The sequence below is a fragment of the Protopterus annectens genome, chromosome 16.part0, assembly GCF_019279795.1.
Source record: "Protopterus annectens isolate FY-2018-M chromosome 16.part0, PAN1.0, whole genome shotgun sequence".
In the NCBI taxonomy this organism is placed as follows: Eukaryota; Metazoa; Chordata; order Ceratodontiformes; family Protopteridae; genus Protopterus; species Protopterus annectens.
In genome coordinates, this window is record NC_056750.1 from 168,776,917 (window position 1) to 168,795,020 (window position 18,104).

The 18,104-nt window shown below is 42.9% G+C and overlaps 1 protein-coding gene across 1 annotated transcript in view; it reads left to right on the forward strand.

The window, feature by feature from the left end:
* PRMT5 (protein arginine methyltransferase 5) overlaps positions 1-18,104 on the forward strand; it is a 1,996,504-nt gene that overhangs the window by 1,646,868 nt on the left and 331,532 nt on the right. The window contains exons 11-12 of the mRNA XM_044058013.1: positions 15,538-15,660; positions 15,960-16,135. Of these exons, the coding sequence (XP_043913948.1) occupies positions 15,538-15,660; positions 15,960-16,135 (299 nt within the window). The remainder of the gene's footprint in view (positions 1-15,537; positions 15,661-15,959; positions 16,136-18,104) is intronic.

Below are 18,104 nucleotides of genomic sequence, written 5' to 3' on the forward strand. Positions count from 1 at the left end.
TTTCACAGTTCGGTATAATCATAATGTACTGAGTTATTTGATCTGATAGGAAGACTTCTGCTTTGGATACTTTTACTGTGTGTGTGTGTGTGTGTGTGTGTGTGTGTGTGTGTGTGTGTGTGTGTGTGTGTGTGTGTTTGTTTGTTTGTTTGGGACATTCTTCCTATTGCACCTCTGCATGGAATTTCATGCAAGTCAGGCAGATATATTTGCTTACTTATTTTGTTGACATTCCTTGTCAGCAGTAGAAATGAGCAAACATTTTTTGTATGCTGCATTTCTTTACTGTCTTGGATATCACTGCTTCTTGAGTATTAAGAGAGACAATCCAGCATACACAGGAAAGAGAAACGCAACAGAAAAAAAAAAGAAATGTTCTATCAGTGGGCAGTGGGTGAACTAAGTGGAGCCTGGAATGGATACACTGTCAGACCCTGAGTTATTACACTGTAGTATGCATCAGTATGAGGCATGTCAATTCTTTAACATGGGGAAGTAATGATGCATTTTGCTTACCAACGTTTTTATTCATTTCTTAACTAGGTAAACCTGTTTAACACATGTGCTCCATTTCAGCGATGACCCAGGAGCACTGATTAATTGACCTGCTCAGTCGCACAGTAGGCAGATAGAGGTGGAAGGAATCCGAACCTTTACCCTTGACTTCAAGAAGCAGTTCATTAGCAGTTCAGAGCCTTATCCTCTGTGCTAACTACCAGTCTGCAAAAAGCTTTAGACTGCTCTTCAACAGCAGGTAGAACTAGATACACTGAACTGTTGAAAGAATTTAATCATAATAACTCTTGGCCTCTAGAGGACTTAATTTTTCATGTTCTTTTAAGTCAGTTTTAGTGATCTGGGCTTCTTTTGTTGATTGGTGAAGTCTCACTGAGCTATCTGTCTTTTTCAAGAGAGGTTTTAGTTTGAGGACTTTAGTGTATACAGTGGTTCTCTTCAGTTTTACATGCAACTTTGTGGAGCTTGAGATTTCACACAAGAACTGTGGAAAGTTTATCAAATGGAATATCGATGGAAATATCTCCTTGCTCCAGGATGCAGCAACCTAGACGTGGATTGTGTAGTCCTGGATTTAATTTTTGATTGAGCAGACTTTCAGCTAATTTGTTTCATTTGAAAGTCTACTTGATGCCAGTATCTCCAGTATATGGGAAACCCACTTAAAGTAGCTTTTTACTGTAGTGGAAGTCAAGTAACATGCTGTCTCGTAATTCAGTATTTTGTATTAATTGTAAAATAAAGTGCATATGTGCAACAAACATTATCCAGACTTTGTAAAAGAATACCTTAGACGTTGTTGGAAGAAACATTTTTCTTCCAGAAACAGCTTAACAACTGTACAGAGTAATCCTGGTGTTAACTACATGCTTCACTTTGACTTGGTTGTTGTTCCTGGTGGGCTTATGTTAAAAATACAGATGTTCTTTTTTCACCTACTTTGTTTTCCATAGTTCCAAAAATGCATGCATTTTTGTGTGGTCTCACCATTTACATAAAGTTACCCATTGTGTTGTGAATGTTTTAGAAACCTGTGTATCATTATAATTTTTATACTTCATTTTTTTCTTTTTCTTTTTGTTGTGTTTTTATTGCCTGTGTAAGTTTAATTGTATTTCAATACCCAAGAAGCCGTGAGATCCGCCTCCATATTTGTTCTCCTGGGAAGATTGTGGTTTCATCTAGTGTTGTAGTACGTCATATCAAATAGGAGCAGCTGAAATCTACATTGTAATCTGCTTTTTCCTTGTAGAGAAGGTTCTACATTACTTGCTGACAACAGATCCTAGCTATCATTTTTTTTCAGAGTATGTTTTTGGGTAATACTTGTTTTTGATGGTTTCATTGCATGCTGTTTTCCTCAAGAGGATAACATCCCCTCTGATGCCTACAATGCATCATCAAAGCAAGTTGTAATGTTTAAAATAGTTTGGTTTTACTAGCTCTTTAAGGTGTCATGTTGGAGTTACTGAAAACACTACATGTGATGATGTCCTATCTCACATTCATTGTAAACTGGTTGGGTTTGGAACCGATCCTTGTTTCCATATCGGCCTTATCCAAAAGCTTGAGGTCTTCATCTAGCTTGTGGGTGATGCCCTATCCCATGATGCTCTAGGAAACTCTCAGGATTTCGTTTGCTGCTAAACAAGATCGGGTGCTTCACATTGGCTCTGGCTAAGTGAATTCTTTCCAGTAATTTTTTTCTTGTTAAAATTGCTAGTTTTTTCTCCCTTTGGAGTTAGTTAATTAGTAAATTAGCTTAATTAGTTAACCTTTAAGCACTTTTGCTGTGCTCGCCACCTTGTTGTTTGATTGTTGGCTGTCGTTTATCTCAAGGCCTTTTTCCTACCCTATCCTGGCTTTCCCTTAGAGTGTGTTTAAAATAATTTTTTGACAAGCTCATTGTTAGTGAGCTGTTTAAATGTAATTATTCTATATTTAATTAAACTAGATAGTTTAACTTAGGGGGCTGTTTTAGCCCATTTAAATTAGAGGGCTTTTACCCTTAGTGTGTGTGTGTGTTTAGATAATTCTTGTTAAGCTCATTTGTTAAAGAGCTGTTATATTTTGGTTGATTTTCTCTAATTAAGCTAGCTTGTTTAAGTTAGATGACTTTTCCCTTAGTGTGTTTAGTCTTTTATATATAGTAGTTGTAGTGCTAACTTGATGTCCTTCAAGAATGCAACTGCAGTCATAACATATGGGTTGTCCTGCCTCAGGCAGCCCTCGGTCGGCCGGATTCCAAAGTCTGGGTCCGACGTCGGCTGATGTCGCATTTCTCTCCGATGTCAGAGCGGCTGGAGTACATAAGCATCAGCCGACGCCATTTTCTTCAGTCTTTCTTGCCGCTGTTCAAGCAGAAGCAGTTCGCAAGTGCCGGTCGGTCAGCTCCTGTATTCTTCGATACCGAAGTCATCAAAAAAGCTAAGTACCCCGTTGGGGACCTTTTCTTGCCTCAGCCGATGTCAGAAATTACTAAAAAAGTTAACAATTGTCTTTCTTGTGGTAAACAAATACCTCATAAGGATTTCCACTCTTACTGTCTTCCTTGCCTTGGCCCAGACCACGACGTCTCGGCCTGTGTAGCCTGTGCTCGCTTCAACAAGCGCACTCTCAGGCGCCGGGTGGAGTTCGCTGAAGATATTTTCGGCGAAAAATTTGCTTACACCATGCCGTCGGAACTTCCGACATCGCAAACTCCCAAGAAACGAAAAGACCGGGACCGACATCCTCGGCCTGCATCTACCACCGACTCCACGCCAAAACCTAGCACGAGTGCTCCGGTTCCCTCTGAGACGGTCTCTCCACCGCTCCGAACCGAAGACACCGCATTACCGACGACTCCGATTCTGGACATCACTCCGACGCCAGTTATTGATTTTCCTTCGGATACCGAAACCGAGGAAATGCCCGAGACCATTGCTGTAGACAAGGTCACTCCTGCACGTGGAGCTGCCAGGCCTCCTATGGCCATGTCTATTAAGGCCTACACTAGGGCTAAAGCAGCCAGCAAAACAAAACATCTTACTACTAAAACCTTACCTCAGCCTACTCCAGAGACACAAATTATGTCTATGGCTGCTGACTTAATTTCTATGATTAGAGGTTCACAGGCCCATCCTGAGAGAGGATCCCAGCCTCCTTCTGATAAAAGGCCCCGGGTTGAACCCTCTGACCCTATTCCGTCAGATGAAGATTCTGAGGGCTCTGTCCACTCTGATAGCCAGGAAGAGCTCTTCCAGACCTATGAGGACTCGGATGCAGAGGATTCCATCCTCTCGGCCTCCCCTCCTGAGGATATTTCTTTTGGGGAAGTTCTGCATACCATGAGGGAACATTTCAAGTGGCAAGGACAGGAATATTCTGATTCCAGAAAACGCCTTCGGACTTTCCTTAAGAAGCCCCAGCACAGGCCCTTAGCTATTCCTCCTGTACTTGATGTTTTGGATGATTTATATTCTGACTCTAGTGCTACCCCTGACTCTCTTCCTCCTGCTCCAGCCAAGCCGGACAGGTATTACAGGGTCCCAGAAACATATTCCCATTTATTCAGGGCCCATACTGCTGATTTGGAAACTATTTCACAGGGGCCTAAAGGAGTTTCAGCTTCCACCTCTAAAAATCCATTGCCCTCCAACAGGGAAGCTAGGTCATTAGAGAGATGGGGCAAAAAGGTTTACACATCCACTACCTTATCTATGAGAGCTTTGAATTGCCTTTTTCATATGTTACAATATCAGGATTTCATGTTAGAAGATTTACAAAAACATTGGCCACTCCTGATCCTTTAGACAGGAAGGCTTTGCAGGAAGCTGTACATAACACTCAGCAAGTAATCAATCACTTCCTGCAGTGTGGATATGATGCACTGGAAGCTTCATGTAGGGCAGCTATGACAGGGGCAGTCATTCGTAGACATGCATGGTTAAAAGATCAACCTCTACCAGATCATGTAAAGGCAAAACTTCTGGATGCACCTTTGGAAAAGAACAAGCTTTTTGGTGCTAATGCTAAGGATGTGTTAAAGACCATCGAAGAAAAAGCAAAATCAGTTCAGACGGTGAAAGATTTCCTCCAGGTTCAACCCCCCAGATTCAGTAGGAATTGGCCTTCAAAAAAACTGGTCCTTTCCTAATCCAGAAAAGTTTCAAAGGGGTAAAAACAGACGTGGCCATGGAAGAGGCCAATACAGAGGTCCTTACAGGGGACGACAATGGCAGCCAGGTAACCAAAGAAGTGACGCAGGGGTTTCACCTGCCCCACAGCCACAATCTCAATGACTTACCTCTACTTCCGCCTACCAGGGAACAAATAGAAGCTCCCTTGGGCGGGAAATTATCTCTGTTTGCAGAAAATTGGCACAGACTGACAAAGGACAAATGGATTTTGGACATTATAGACAGAGGCTACAGGTTCCATTTTCATACCTTGCCAAGAAAACAAGGCATGCCAAACCTACCACAAAACCAGAGGGCAGAGGCTGTCAAGCAAATCTCTCTGCTGACTCGGATGAAAGCAATAGAAAGTTCCACAACAAGAACAAGGCCAGGGGTTTTACTCAAGACTGTTCCTTGTTCCAAGAAAAGAATCTCAATGGAGACCAATACTGGATTTGTCCGCATTAAACACCTTTCTCATAGTACCAAAGTTCAAAATGCTGACTCTACAGCAACTCCTTCCCATGCTGGGCAAGGGGTCTTGGCTGATTACTCTGGACCTCAAGGAGGCATACCTGCATGTCCCTATCAGACACAGCTGCAGAAGATACCTCAGATTTCTTGCAGGGCCAGAGCATTATCAATTTTCTCAGCATTGCCATTTGGCTTATCTACTGCGCCCAGAGTATTCACAAAATGCCTGGCTTCAGTAATTGCTCATTGCAGGCTCCAGGGGATACAAATTTACCCGTACCTGGACGACTGCCTCATACAAGCGGACGACAAATTGATGTTGACAAAAAACTTGGACTATGTCATACGATTACTTCAAGCTCTGGGATACACAGTCAACTTCCAAAAGTCAAGACTGCAGCCATCCCAGCAAATAATCTTCTTAGGAGCCAAATTAGACACAGCCTCTCAAATGGCTTACCTGACAGAAGACAAGCAAGAGAAGTTAACTCATTACTTCAAAGGTTTAGCAAAACTCACCCAGATGACTGCAAGGAGATTCCTACAGGCCCTGGGTTACATGGCATCCTGCATTCTCCTGGTTCCATTAGCAAGACTACACATGAGAAAGCTTCAATGGTACCTAAAAAGCATTTGGTCTCAGCACAGCAACGACTTGGAGACAACCATACCGCTCATTCCATGCCTACAAAAGGAATTCCTATGGTGGGCCTCGGTGAGCCAGGCAAACACAGGTATGTCATTCAAAAAACCACAGATAACACAGACCATGACCACAGACGCCTCAGACCTTGGATGGGGGGTGCACATGGAAGGCAGGTGTATACAAGGACAATGGTTTCCAAAGGAAACACATCTGCATATAAACCAAAAGGAAATGCTGGCAGTAATGCATGCCATCGAGGCCTTTCAGCACCAACTTCAGCAAGGCCATTTACTGATCCGGACAGACAACACCACTGTGATGTGGCATATAAACAAGCAAGGGGGCACCCACTCTTACCCCCTTTGCAGACTGACAATGCATCTTTGGGAAAAATCACTGAGCCTAAACATCCAGTTACAATCCCAGTTTGTTCCAGGCAAAGACAATGTGTTGGCGGACAGCCTAAGCAGGAATTTCACAGATCCACACGAGTGGAGGTTACATCTGAAGGTCTTCACACAACTCACTTCGACATGGGGCAGGCCAGAAGTAGACCTATTTGCCTCTCACCTCAACCATCTTCTACAAAAATTCTGCACAAGGACATGCCATCCAAAAGCTTGGAAAATAGATGCTCTTTCATTCAGCTGGAACTTCCTAACAATCTATGCATTCCCACCTCTGCCACTGATGACCTCAGTATTACTAAAGATCAAAGGAGAGAGACCCAAGGGAATCATAATAGCGCCGGACTGGCCAAGACAACACTGGTATCCACTACTACGGAGCATATGTCACACCAGGAGGTGGGCCCTTCCCCAATGGCCTCTACTTTTGACTCAACACAATTTCAAAACAGAGCATCCAAACCTTCAGACACTGCAGCTAACAGCCTGGGAGATCCCATAAATAACCTCAACATATCTCTCTCCGAGGAAGTTCAGCGGATACTAACAGAGGCTCGAAGACCATCCACCAGAAAGGTTTACATAGCAAAGTGGAAGAGATTCAGCAATTGGAATACCAGCAAGGGACATGATGCATCATTGTTGAACATCCCACTCATCTTGGAATATTTGGCAGATATGCTAAAGAACGGCCTCTCATATTCTTCCATAAAGATACATGCATCAGCTATTTCAGCTAGATAAAACACTGATCCTGCTGTCTTTTCACACCCTTTGCTAAGGCAATTCCTCAGGGGAATCAAGAACATTAAGCCACCAAGAAAGGCCCCAGTGCCAGCCTGGGACCTCAATTTTGTCCTAGACAAACTGACTCTACCTCCATTTGAGCCAGCAGCTTCAGTTGACTTGCAATTTCTCTCATGGAAGACAGCTTTCCTGTTGGCAGTTACCTCCGCAAGAAGGGTTTTGGAACTACAGGCCCTAATGGCAATACCACCGTTCATAATTTTTCACAGAGACAGGGTTTCATTAAGGACCAACCCTACTTTTATGCCAAAGGTGGTATCTAGGGTTTCTTTAAATCAAGCTATTCATCTGCCTGCTTTCTTCCCCAATCCTGAGATTAAGGGGGAAAGACTGTTACATACCTTGGACATTCACAGACAACTTCGATACTACCTGGACAGAACCAAGGCCAGTAGGAAGTCTGAACAACTTTTTGTAGCTTACGCCCCTGCAGTCCAAGGAAAAGCAATTTCAAAACAGACTATTTCAAAATGGATTGGACATTGCATCAGATTCTGTTATTCCTTTCATGGAAAGACTGTTCCAGCCAATGTCAGACCACATTCCACCAGAGCTACAGCCACCTCTACAGCATTCTTAAGAGGGGTGCCTACTAAGGACATTCTAGAAGCTGCTACATGGAGCTCTGTGCATACATTCTCCAAACACTACAATCTCCCTCTATACTCCAGATCCAGAGCAGGCTTTGCTACGGCAGTCCTGCAGGGTTTGATTGCCACACCATCTTTTTCCTAGAGCATTCCTCCTCCCCAGCTAAGCTATGGTATTCTACCCATATGTTATGACTGCAGTTGCATTCTTGAAGGACATAGTACAGTTTTGTACCTACCATAAATGTAGATGTCCGATAGACATGCAACTGCAGTCGGATTTTCCCTCCCTCCATACCCCTCTATGCCTAGGGTCCACTCCTATCCCTGTTTCTCTTAGCTGGGGATATCTGTTATGGTGTATTTATTTTATTGCTCATTTATTTGTCTGGAATCCTGTTTTTGTCTTCCAATTTGATTACAGCCTTCCTTGGAGGGCACCTGGCATCTGGGGCAAGAAACACTGAAGAAAATGGCGTCGGCTGATGCTTATGTACTCCAGCCGCTGTGACGTCGGAGAGAAATGCGACATCAGCCGACGTCGGACCCAGACTTTGGAATCCGGCCGACCGAGGGCTGCCTGAGGCAGGACAACCCATATGTTATGACTGCAGTTGCATGTCTATCGGACATCTACATTTATGGTAGGTACAAAACTGTACTTTTTTTTTACTATTAAGATGTCAAAACAGCCCAAAGATGCTAAACCCTCATGATTTAAGAAATGTACAAAATGCAGTCAGAAAATGTCTGTGACTGATGGTCATACTGTGTGTGTATACTGCCTTGGAGCAGTACACCTCCAAGAATCTTGTGCCTTTTACCATTCTTTTAGCCACAGGGTTCTTCTTGAGAAATCTTGATGAGTGGATGGGAAATAGAAAGTTCACCCCGGGGATCACTCCAGTGGCTCTACTTGATGAGGAACTGGGAACTAATGTCGGGCAGCACAATGCCAGGGCACTTCTATGGGCTAGGCTTGTAAAGGCTCCAGGGCCATTAGCCTAGCACACACCTATGAACCTATGAAAGGAAGAATTAAGTTGATTCTTGGGGAGGAGGGGGGGGTTTATTGAAGGCTTCCTTTTCATAAGCTATAGGAGAAGGTCAGAGTCTTTCCAAACAGACCTCTTCCCTTTCTTCAAAATCTGAAAGATCAGGTAAAAGATCATATCTGCTTCATCAGAGACTCAGTCTGAGCTGACTAAAAAGTTCCTAAAAATGTCCTCATTGGACCCGAAGCCTGTCTGGCCCGAGAAACCTTCCACCTCTGCTCTTCAGTGTCAGAACCATTGGTGTTACAAGTTCGGAGTCAGTCCCCAGAACTGGAACCGGTTTCTCCAACATTGAGATCTCCAGTCCTGCAAGCTTCCAGATCTCTTGCTCCCTCCACTCGATCCTCCAGAAGCCTTTCAGATGATGATGTGGATCACGTGGTGTGGAGACTTTTGAGGATACCGGTGCTTGCCAAACTTTTGTTGGAGCCAACTCAGAGGGTTTTGGAACTGACTAAGCCTGCCCTGTCACCATTGATTCCTCCTCCGATCAGACTCAGGACTTCGAAGCCAGAATGTATGGAACCACTGGAGCTGAGACCTATTCCAGGATCTTTGGCCCGGACTACTGCTCCGACATCCTAGATTCCATCTGAACTCGAGTCTAGGAGCCAACGCTCTCTGGTTGGGTCCAGGGAGGACAGTCTGATCGGACATTTGTTGTATCCGACTTGCCTCTCGGGACTGAGCTTGGCTCCTACATCAACCTCTGAGCCAACTCCCTTGGTTCTGGGTATGCCTTCTGATTCCTCGGAGCTGGGAGCTTTCTCGGATTAGGGTCGGGGGGGCCTTCGAGGTGATGAGATCGCTGTCTCCACGGGCAGCTCCACTCTCAGGTCCAATCATTCCTCCCTCAAAGTCACTGGTGTCCATCTCAGCACTACTGTATCCACAGAGACATGGAGACCCTAGGCCTCAGGATGCTTCATCGGGTGAACCCCTCTCTTCCAAAACCTCTCCAGAATACCCTTGTGAAGATGTCCCTCATAACAGACTATGCAAGAGGAAGCATTTGGACTCCCCAGAGGCGTCCGTCACATCTGACACAGACCTTGATGAGTCAGAAGGGTCCCCACGGTCACCCTCTGAGGATTTCTCCTTTGCAGACATCCTGGAAATATGCAGAGAGGTGGCTGGAAGCCCATCAACTCTTCTGAGGAGGAGTCTGTCTACCTGAAGGCCTTTGGGTCTCCCCCTTACACCACTTGGGTGTCTCCACGTTTCAATGAACTGATGGACTTAGTTTGTCGAAAGGCATGGGAGTCTCCAGAGTTAGTGGAGCCTCTCCCTAGGAGGCCAAATAAATTCATTATATCCCCCACCGGTAAAAGACTCTCCTACAAAAAGTGTCTCAGTAAATGGTATGGTTGTGGCGGTGGCCACCAACAAGGAACTGTCGGAGACGTCCTGTTCTGTCCATCCTCCGAAGAAAGAGTCTCATACAATGGACAGATATGGAAAGCGCACCTCTTCTTCAGTGACCTTTGCGTTCAGGCACTTGAATTATCTCCCCCATTTTACCAGGTTGCAGAGAGATCTCCTGAAGGAATTGGGAGATATTCTCAAGGGTTCAGTAGCTGAGGGGGGTCACAACAGAAAAAGTTTCTTCTCTGCTCTCCACCTTGAATTCAGTGGTAAACTCCTCCATTGAGGCTCATTTCTTAGGCAGCTGATGGAGTGAGTAGGGCAGTGGATTCAGGAATTTCTCTAAGGAGGCATTCCTGGATGCGCTTGTGTGACTTTATGGAGCCTTTTTAAGTCTTCCTTTGTTACTGCCATTTTCGATGACTTATCTTTGTTCGGGCCTAAAGTCAAAGACACACTAACCAGATGTGAACAAGAAGGAAAAACTCTCTCTCTGCCGTAGGAGTCCATTATTCCCTACCTTCTAGACTTTATCCAAAAGGACAAAAGGGAGGAAAAATGTGGTTTCGAAATTCCCAGAGTTTTTCAGGACACACGTGGTGAGTCTTCCCCCAGGGACAGATTGGGAAGCAATAATGGAAGACGCTGGCCATGCAGCTGAGGGTGTCCGCAAAATCAGGGCGACAGGACTCCTTCCTTGGCAAGCCCTTCCAGTGCTTCTGAAAGGAGGCCCATCTGTCCATCTCTGGAGGCAGTTGGGGGTCGCTTATCTTTGTACCCAGAAGTCTGGCTAAAAATATCAAAAGACAAATGGGTACAAAGCATCGTATATAGAGGTTACCCCATACCCTTTTCTTTCCCCATCTGAAACAAAAAAAAAAGCTTCTCGGACATTCCACCCAGTCAGAGGGAACAAGCAACTCTAGAAATACAAAAGTTGCTAGACAAAAGAGTCATCCAAACAGTCCCCGCAGACCAAATAGGATCCGGAACTTACTCCAGGTTCTTTTTAGTTCCAAAGAAAACAGGGTACTGGAGACCCATCCTGGATCTCGGCAAATTACACAAATCAGTAAAAAAGTAAAGTTCCGGATGGTAACACTGCAGTCAATACTCCCCTTTCTGGGACAAGATGATTGGCTGTGCTCTATAGACCTCCAGGACGCATACTACCACATAACAATGGACAGGTGATCCAGGAGTCATTTGTGCATTTAGCTGGGAGCCAGTCACTACATTTTCGAGCTCTGCCCTTTGGTCTCACTACAGTCCCCAGTGTGTTCACTAAATGTATGGCAGTAGTCACGGCTCACCTGAGATGCCTAGGATTCCGAGTGTTTCCTTACCTAGATGACTGGCTCCTAACCACCACCACTGAGCATCTACTAATAAAAGCAAGGAACACCACATTAAAGCTCTGCTCTCATTTAGGGATCACAATAAATTAAGAAAAATCTGCCTTATTGCCATCTCAACATATCGTTTTTATAGGAGCAGACTTAGATACTACAAAAATTGTGGTAAAGCTTCCCCCAGAAAGGGTACAAGTTCTCCGGCCACAGGTCATAAACCTACTTTTCAAGAGGAAAGGTTCAAGCAGGAACACTCCTGAGAGTATTAGGCACTCCATGGCAGCAGCAATAAACTTGATTCCATTGACAAGGCCCCACATGAGGATTCTAAAGTGGCTGCTGTTCACTCAGTGGTCCATGCAGGAACTACCCATGTTCCACCAAATCATGATAACAGAATCTTGTAGGAAAGACCTTCTTTGGCGATCCACTCATGTGACTTTAGGTCGACCCTTTGTTCTTCCACAGCCTTTAGCCACAGTGACCATGGGCACTTCCCAGATAGGGTGGGGGGGACATTATCAGGGAAGGACAGTCCAAGGCACTTGGCAGGATCATGAGGCCCACTTGCACATCAGTCCTAGAGATGATAGCAGTGCTTTTAGCATTGCAAGCATTCCAAGACTCTCTTTTGTCAGGAACTATTGCAATACAAACACAACATGTCGGTCGTGTGGTATATAAACAAACAAGGAGGAACCAGATCTTACCCCCTTTGTCGGGAGACCCTGAGAGTATGGCAGAGGGCGACCTCCTCCCAACGCTTTCTGATAGCAACACACATCCTGGGGAAATCCAACGTGATAGCGGACAAACTCAGCAAGGCAATTCTGATGCCTCACGAGTGGTCTCTAAAACAAGAGATAGCTGAAATTATTTTATGCAAATGGGGCCAGCCTTGCTGCAATCTTTTTGCCATGTCCATGAACACCAAATGCCGCAGCTATCTTCCCCCTCCGGGGGAATTACCAAACGATGCACTTATACACGATTGGCCCTCGGGTCTCCTCTACGCCTCCCCTCCGTTCCCATTGATACTCAAAGTTCTTCAGAAAGCCAGTGATTTGGGAAGGACTTTGATACTTGTCGCCCCTTACTGGCCTCATCAGATCTGGTTTCCCTTCCTTTGGCCTCATGTTAAGGAGGAGCCTTGGATTCTGGACCCAGTGCCAGACCTCTCGACTCATACATCGGGAATGCTCCATCCATTTCTTCAAACCCTCAAGATGACAGCCTGGCTGCCCCGATTCCAAACCTAGCCAGGCTACCTGACCTTTCCCCTTCAGTGAAACATATATTGATTTGTCTCATAAGGCTTCAACAAGAAAATTGTATATCGGCAAATGGAAGAGATTTTCCTCTTGGGCCTTGAAAAATCGTATTAACCCTTTCTCTTTCCCTATACCTTCTATACTGGAGTTCTTGGCAAAACTATTTCATGAGGTTGCGACTGCAGCTGTTATTCGTGTTCAATTAGCAGCAATCTCAAACTTTTATATAGGTGAGTCAGGGCCGAACTTGATGTCTCACAGACGTTGCAAAGCTTTCCTGAGGGGTACCATTCTATTAAGACTGCCCATTAAATAACCTCTAGCACCATGGGACCTGAATTTTGTGTTATCCCATATGATTCTTTCCCCTTTTGAATCTGCATCATCCTGTGATCTGAAGTTTTTAACCTGGAACACGATTCTTTTAATAGCTATCACTTCAGCGAGGAGAGTTTTGGAGTTACATGCTCTTCCACAAAGACAGTGCGTCTCTACGAACAAACCAGTCCTTTCTACCTAAAGTATGTTCCGAATCTAATTTAAACTAATCCATAGACTTGCCATTTTTTTCCCAACTATGGTAATAAGGCAGAATATATGCTACATCAACTAGATGTACATAGACAATTACATTTCTACTTGCATAGAATGAAGGACTTAAGAAAGACCGACCAATTGTCTGTGTCCTTAGACTACAAGAAAGGTGCTCCAGTTACTGAGGTCACTCTTTCCAGATGGCTAACAGATTGTATTACATTCACCTACAGATCGCAGAATAAACAACTTCCTGACAAAGTAAGAGGTCATTCTACCAGAGCTATTGCTACCTCTTTCGCCTTTCGGGCTAAACTGCTGATTGATACCATTTGTGCTGCAGCAACATGGACAAGGCCTTATGCCTTTATTACTCATTACAAAGTTGATTTGGCCTCCAGGGACAGGACCTCTTTTAGGTCCACTGTTCTGAAGAATGTTCTCCCTTGAGCCACCCAAGAAAGATGGTGCTAGGGACGCTGTCCCAACCAGTACAGAATGAAGGCGAAATAGACATCACATCACATAAAGAAGTTATGTACTCACCATAACATTCCATGTGTGTTGTCCGTATCACCTTCATTCTTACATCCCACCCTCCTTCCCCCAGCCTTTAGCTCCTGGAGGACCGAGCGGATTCTTTTGGTGACTAAAGGTTCTCTGACCCTCTTCATAGCTCCTAAAGTAGCAAGTTTATTTATATGCTTCCATTATTATATTACCAAACAAGATCTGGGGAGTTTCCTAGAGCATCATGGGATAGGGTATCCGCCATAAGCTGGTTGAAGACCTCGAGCTTTTGTATAAGGCCGAGTCGGAACCGAGGATCGGTTCCGAACCCAACCAGTACAGAATGAAGGAGAGATGGACAACACGCATGGAATGTTATGGTGAGTACATAACTACTTTTTTCCTCCTAAGTTCACACATCTACAAAGCTCTAAAATGGGCCACTGTCCCTTCACTTTAAACAAAATTGCAAGTAAAGCAGCCTAACTATACACTGAGAGATGGCCAAGAAAAGAGATTAAACTTGTTGGGTCACATTTCAAAGACAGCACAGGTGAAATAGCTATATAAACTAGGTCCAGCTACTTGGAATTGAGTATCCTGCTGAAGTTAGGCAACAAAGCACTCTGGACTTGTATAAAAGTTAACTGAAAGATTACCAGCTTAACAGCACTAAGTACTCATGTTTTAGAAATGAAGATTAAATTTGTGCTGTTAAGTAGAAACTCTACTTGTGCAAAACCTTTGAACAATTGTACATATTTTAAAGAAGTAAAAAGGAGTGCACAACTTAAAATGTATTTACAATTGCAAAATGGCAGCATTGTATCTAAATGATGCACTAACTAAATAGGTTTTGTATCATTAACTATATAAACTCAAAAGTATTTACTTTGTTTAGATATTAATTTATTTTGCTCATATGTTACTTTATGTGCATCTGTTATATTGTAATGTATTGCTGTGCCAGGTCATGGCTGAAGAGGGTCTGCCAACCAGTTCACTTACCCAGATAGCAAACTTGAATAAATAAAAAAAATGAATAAGTGAGATTAATAGGCTGCTGAGAGGTAACCTGTGCCTGGCCTACAGGGCAGTCTCTTTCTGACCCTGCCCTAATGGAAATGCTGGACATCCGCAAGTCAAGTGGCAAAAGACTCACTTGCTCTAGGGATCTTAACCTAGCCTGTGACATAAAACAGAACATGCTGGAAAGCTAGATGCATCTCCCAGAGAATGCCAGTCCTCTGGAATAAACTTCCAGTCCACTTGAAGCAGAGCTCCTGTCTGCCCCTATTCAAGTGCAACCTTGACAAATGGATGGGAGACCGCAAATTCACCCTGGCGGTGGCGCCCATGTCCCTCATGGACAAGGGTAGTTGGTGTTGATCATAGACTCATTCTGCATATTATGCCCATCCAACCAAGGACAGTTGGGGCAACTTGGGATTAACATGGCTAGGGCCATTATCCTAGTAAGTTTCTACGAACCTGTAATAAAAACATTTTTATTTTTAAGTTATTAATTTGTTAACCAGGTAAGTGAGCTGGTTTTCATGGATCTTTTTCAGACACACTGCTTTGAAGCTAGCAAATAAGGATTATATTGTTTCTAATGCAGAGCAAGTATTTTAATTGAAAACCAACAATTTGTCATCTGTGTAATGGTAACAGCTGCTGCTCAGTAAAGTTCATTAATGGATTTCCTAATTTCCATTTTGGATGCATGATTATTGTGCTGATGTTGGCTGTTAGAGGACCAGTCCTAGAAATATCTCTTGATATCTTTATTATAGATCTCTTTGGGTAATTTTTAATGAGTCGCTGCTTATTTTTTCTTGTGCTTCCAGGGTGTTGATGGTTCTGGGTGCTGGACGTGGGCCTTTGGTAAATGCTTCTCTACGAGCAGCAAAACAAGCCAACAGAAGAATCAAAATCTATGCTGTAGAAAAAAACACTAATGCAATCATCACGTGAGTACACATTTTGTTTGACAGTGGCACTGTAGTCTTTTGTTTTGTGGAGTGTGGAGAATTAGTTTACCCATGCTGCCATCTCTGCTTTTTATACAATTATTTATGATGGTGTTTTAGTTGCTGCATTTGTATATAACCTTACATATGACTTTGTGGTTGAACAGCCATTCTTAACCAGTGTAAGTCTGAACAGTTCTGTACTTATTTGCAGAGATACTTACTTGCAGTTGAAGATATAGCATGATTTGGTGAAGACCTGCTCTGTATAATTTGCAGCTTCTAATTTTGTTCTGTAGGTTGGAGAACTGGAAATATGAAGAGTGGGGAGATCAGGTGACAGTGGTGTCAGGTGACATGCGGGAGTGGAAAGCACCAGAGAAAGGTGACATCATTGTAAGTGAACTGCTTGGATCCTTTGGAGACAATGAACTGTCACCAGAGTGCCTAGATGGAGCACAGCGTTTTCTGAAAGGTAGGCTTCTCTTTTTCATCACAGTCTATTTTTCTAAACAATGTGAACAATGTCTGGGGGCTATAAAAAACTCCTCTATCTTTTGTGCTGCCTATAGAAGTAATGTTGAGCATTATGTTACATAGATACCTTGAGCCAGACAGCTGCTCCATGTAGCATTACTTGTTTATGTAGAGAAAAGCTTTTTAACTAAAATGATGCAGTTTTTTTGTATCTTTTTTTTATAAATTCTTTATTTTGATTTTATAATTCACAACAATCAGTAGTTACACAGTGTCATAAAAACATAAGGCTTAAACTATTAACACAAGCCAAAAAAAAGGAAAAGATATCTATTCGAGATTATTAACGTAAACAAACTATATACATACTATACACAAGGTGCCAGTATTTTAAATTGGTGAGTCTTACCAATCTCTGGTTCTCAATAGAGTTTATACAGTAAGGAGATCTCTCTCACTAAGACAACCATAAGATCAAATTCCCAATACTCAAGTCTCTGCGAGGAGTAAAAAAAGAGAGTTCCAAAGACCCTGGTTTTCTAGTCTTTTACGCGGACTAGTAGTAATCCATTTCTGGGAAGTTATATAAGTAATTGCCATATTACTAAAACTATTCCAAGATAACTTTGATCGATCGAGCCAGTTTTTGGTAATATAAAATTTAATTAGAAGACAGACATTGATCAGTAACTTAAGTCTTAGAGATGACATGTTGAAATTTGTAATATGGAGTAAGGCCATTTCCCAGGATAATGTTGATTTATGGTATCCCATTTTACTTAATCTAACCTTAAGAGAACCCCATAAGTTCTGGGCATATTTACAAAACCATAGGATATGGATAATGTCGGCTCGGGGGTGAGAACAGCAGGGGCAGGCAGTGGACACAGATGAATTAAATTTATTTAAGTGCGTTGGGGTATAATATAAATTGTTGATAACCATAAATTGGGTAAGCGTGAATTTCTTAAAGGGGGAATGATTAAGCGTGGATTTTATCGAATCTAATTTTTGTTGCGGGGATAATGTGGTGTCTTGTTTATTCCAGAAGTCAGCAAAAATAAGTTCGTTTCTATAGAGATATGTAGAAAATGCTTTGTATGCCATGGAAATCATATGTTTCTTAGAATCTAAGCTTAGTAGGAGCTGTTTAGCTACATTTATCTCCATATCTAAGTTATGCTGCTTCATTGAGAAAGTCAAGGTAAGTTCCTTTAGTTGTCTCAAGGTGGTGATATAAGCTTTAGATAAAGAAAGAGTTTCTCTCAGTTCTGTCCGTGAGAGATGTTCAAGCTTACAGAAGTCCCACACCGTAAAGTCCTTAAGTAGGGGAAAATCATTCAAATTAACCATTTGTCCCCCTAGTTTGATATTAGGATTAAGATGGAGGGGTTGGAGTAACACTAGAGCATTATTTAATCCCGTATACTTAAAAAGTTCCTGGAAGTTCTCAATTAGACTTTTCAATAGATTATGTAATTTAGTTCTTCTCATTGAAGATTTCGTCAGAAAGGGTAACGCTTTGGGATTAATATTGTTGCTAAGAGTGTGATTATACCAGATTTTAATCCATAAGGGAGTCCATGAGGTAGAGCCAGGAGTATGACTAGCAATTGCTAAGAGTCTATTAGCATGGATAATTCTATAATATAACAAGAGGTTGGGCATCGCCATGCCCCCTCTTGATTTAGGAACTGTAAGTTTGTAATAAGACATTCTAACCGACTTTGGGTACCATACAAATTTTGCGATTTCGTTCTGTATTTTCTTAATGAGGGTGGTTGTAATCGGGGATAAGGATGAGTTATATTGATATAGAATTTTTGGGAGGATATTCATTTTAACAATAGAAATTTTTGAGAGTGTAGAAAGTTTTAGTAATTGCCATCTTTTCATATCGGTTGAGATAGTGGACCATACTTTGTTTAGATTAGCTTGCAGAGTAGAAGAATAAGAATAATCATATG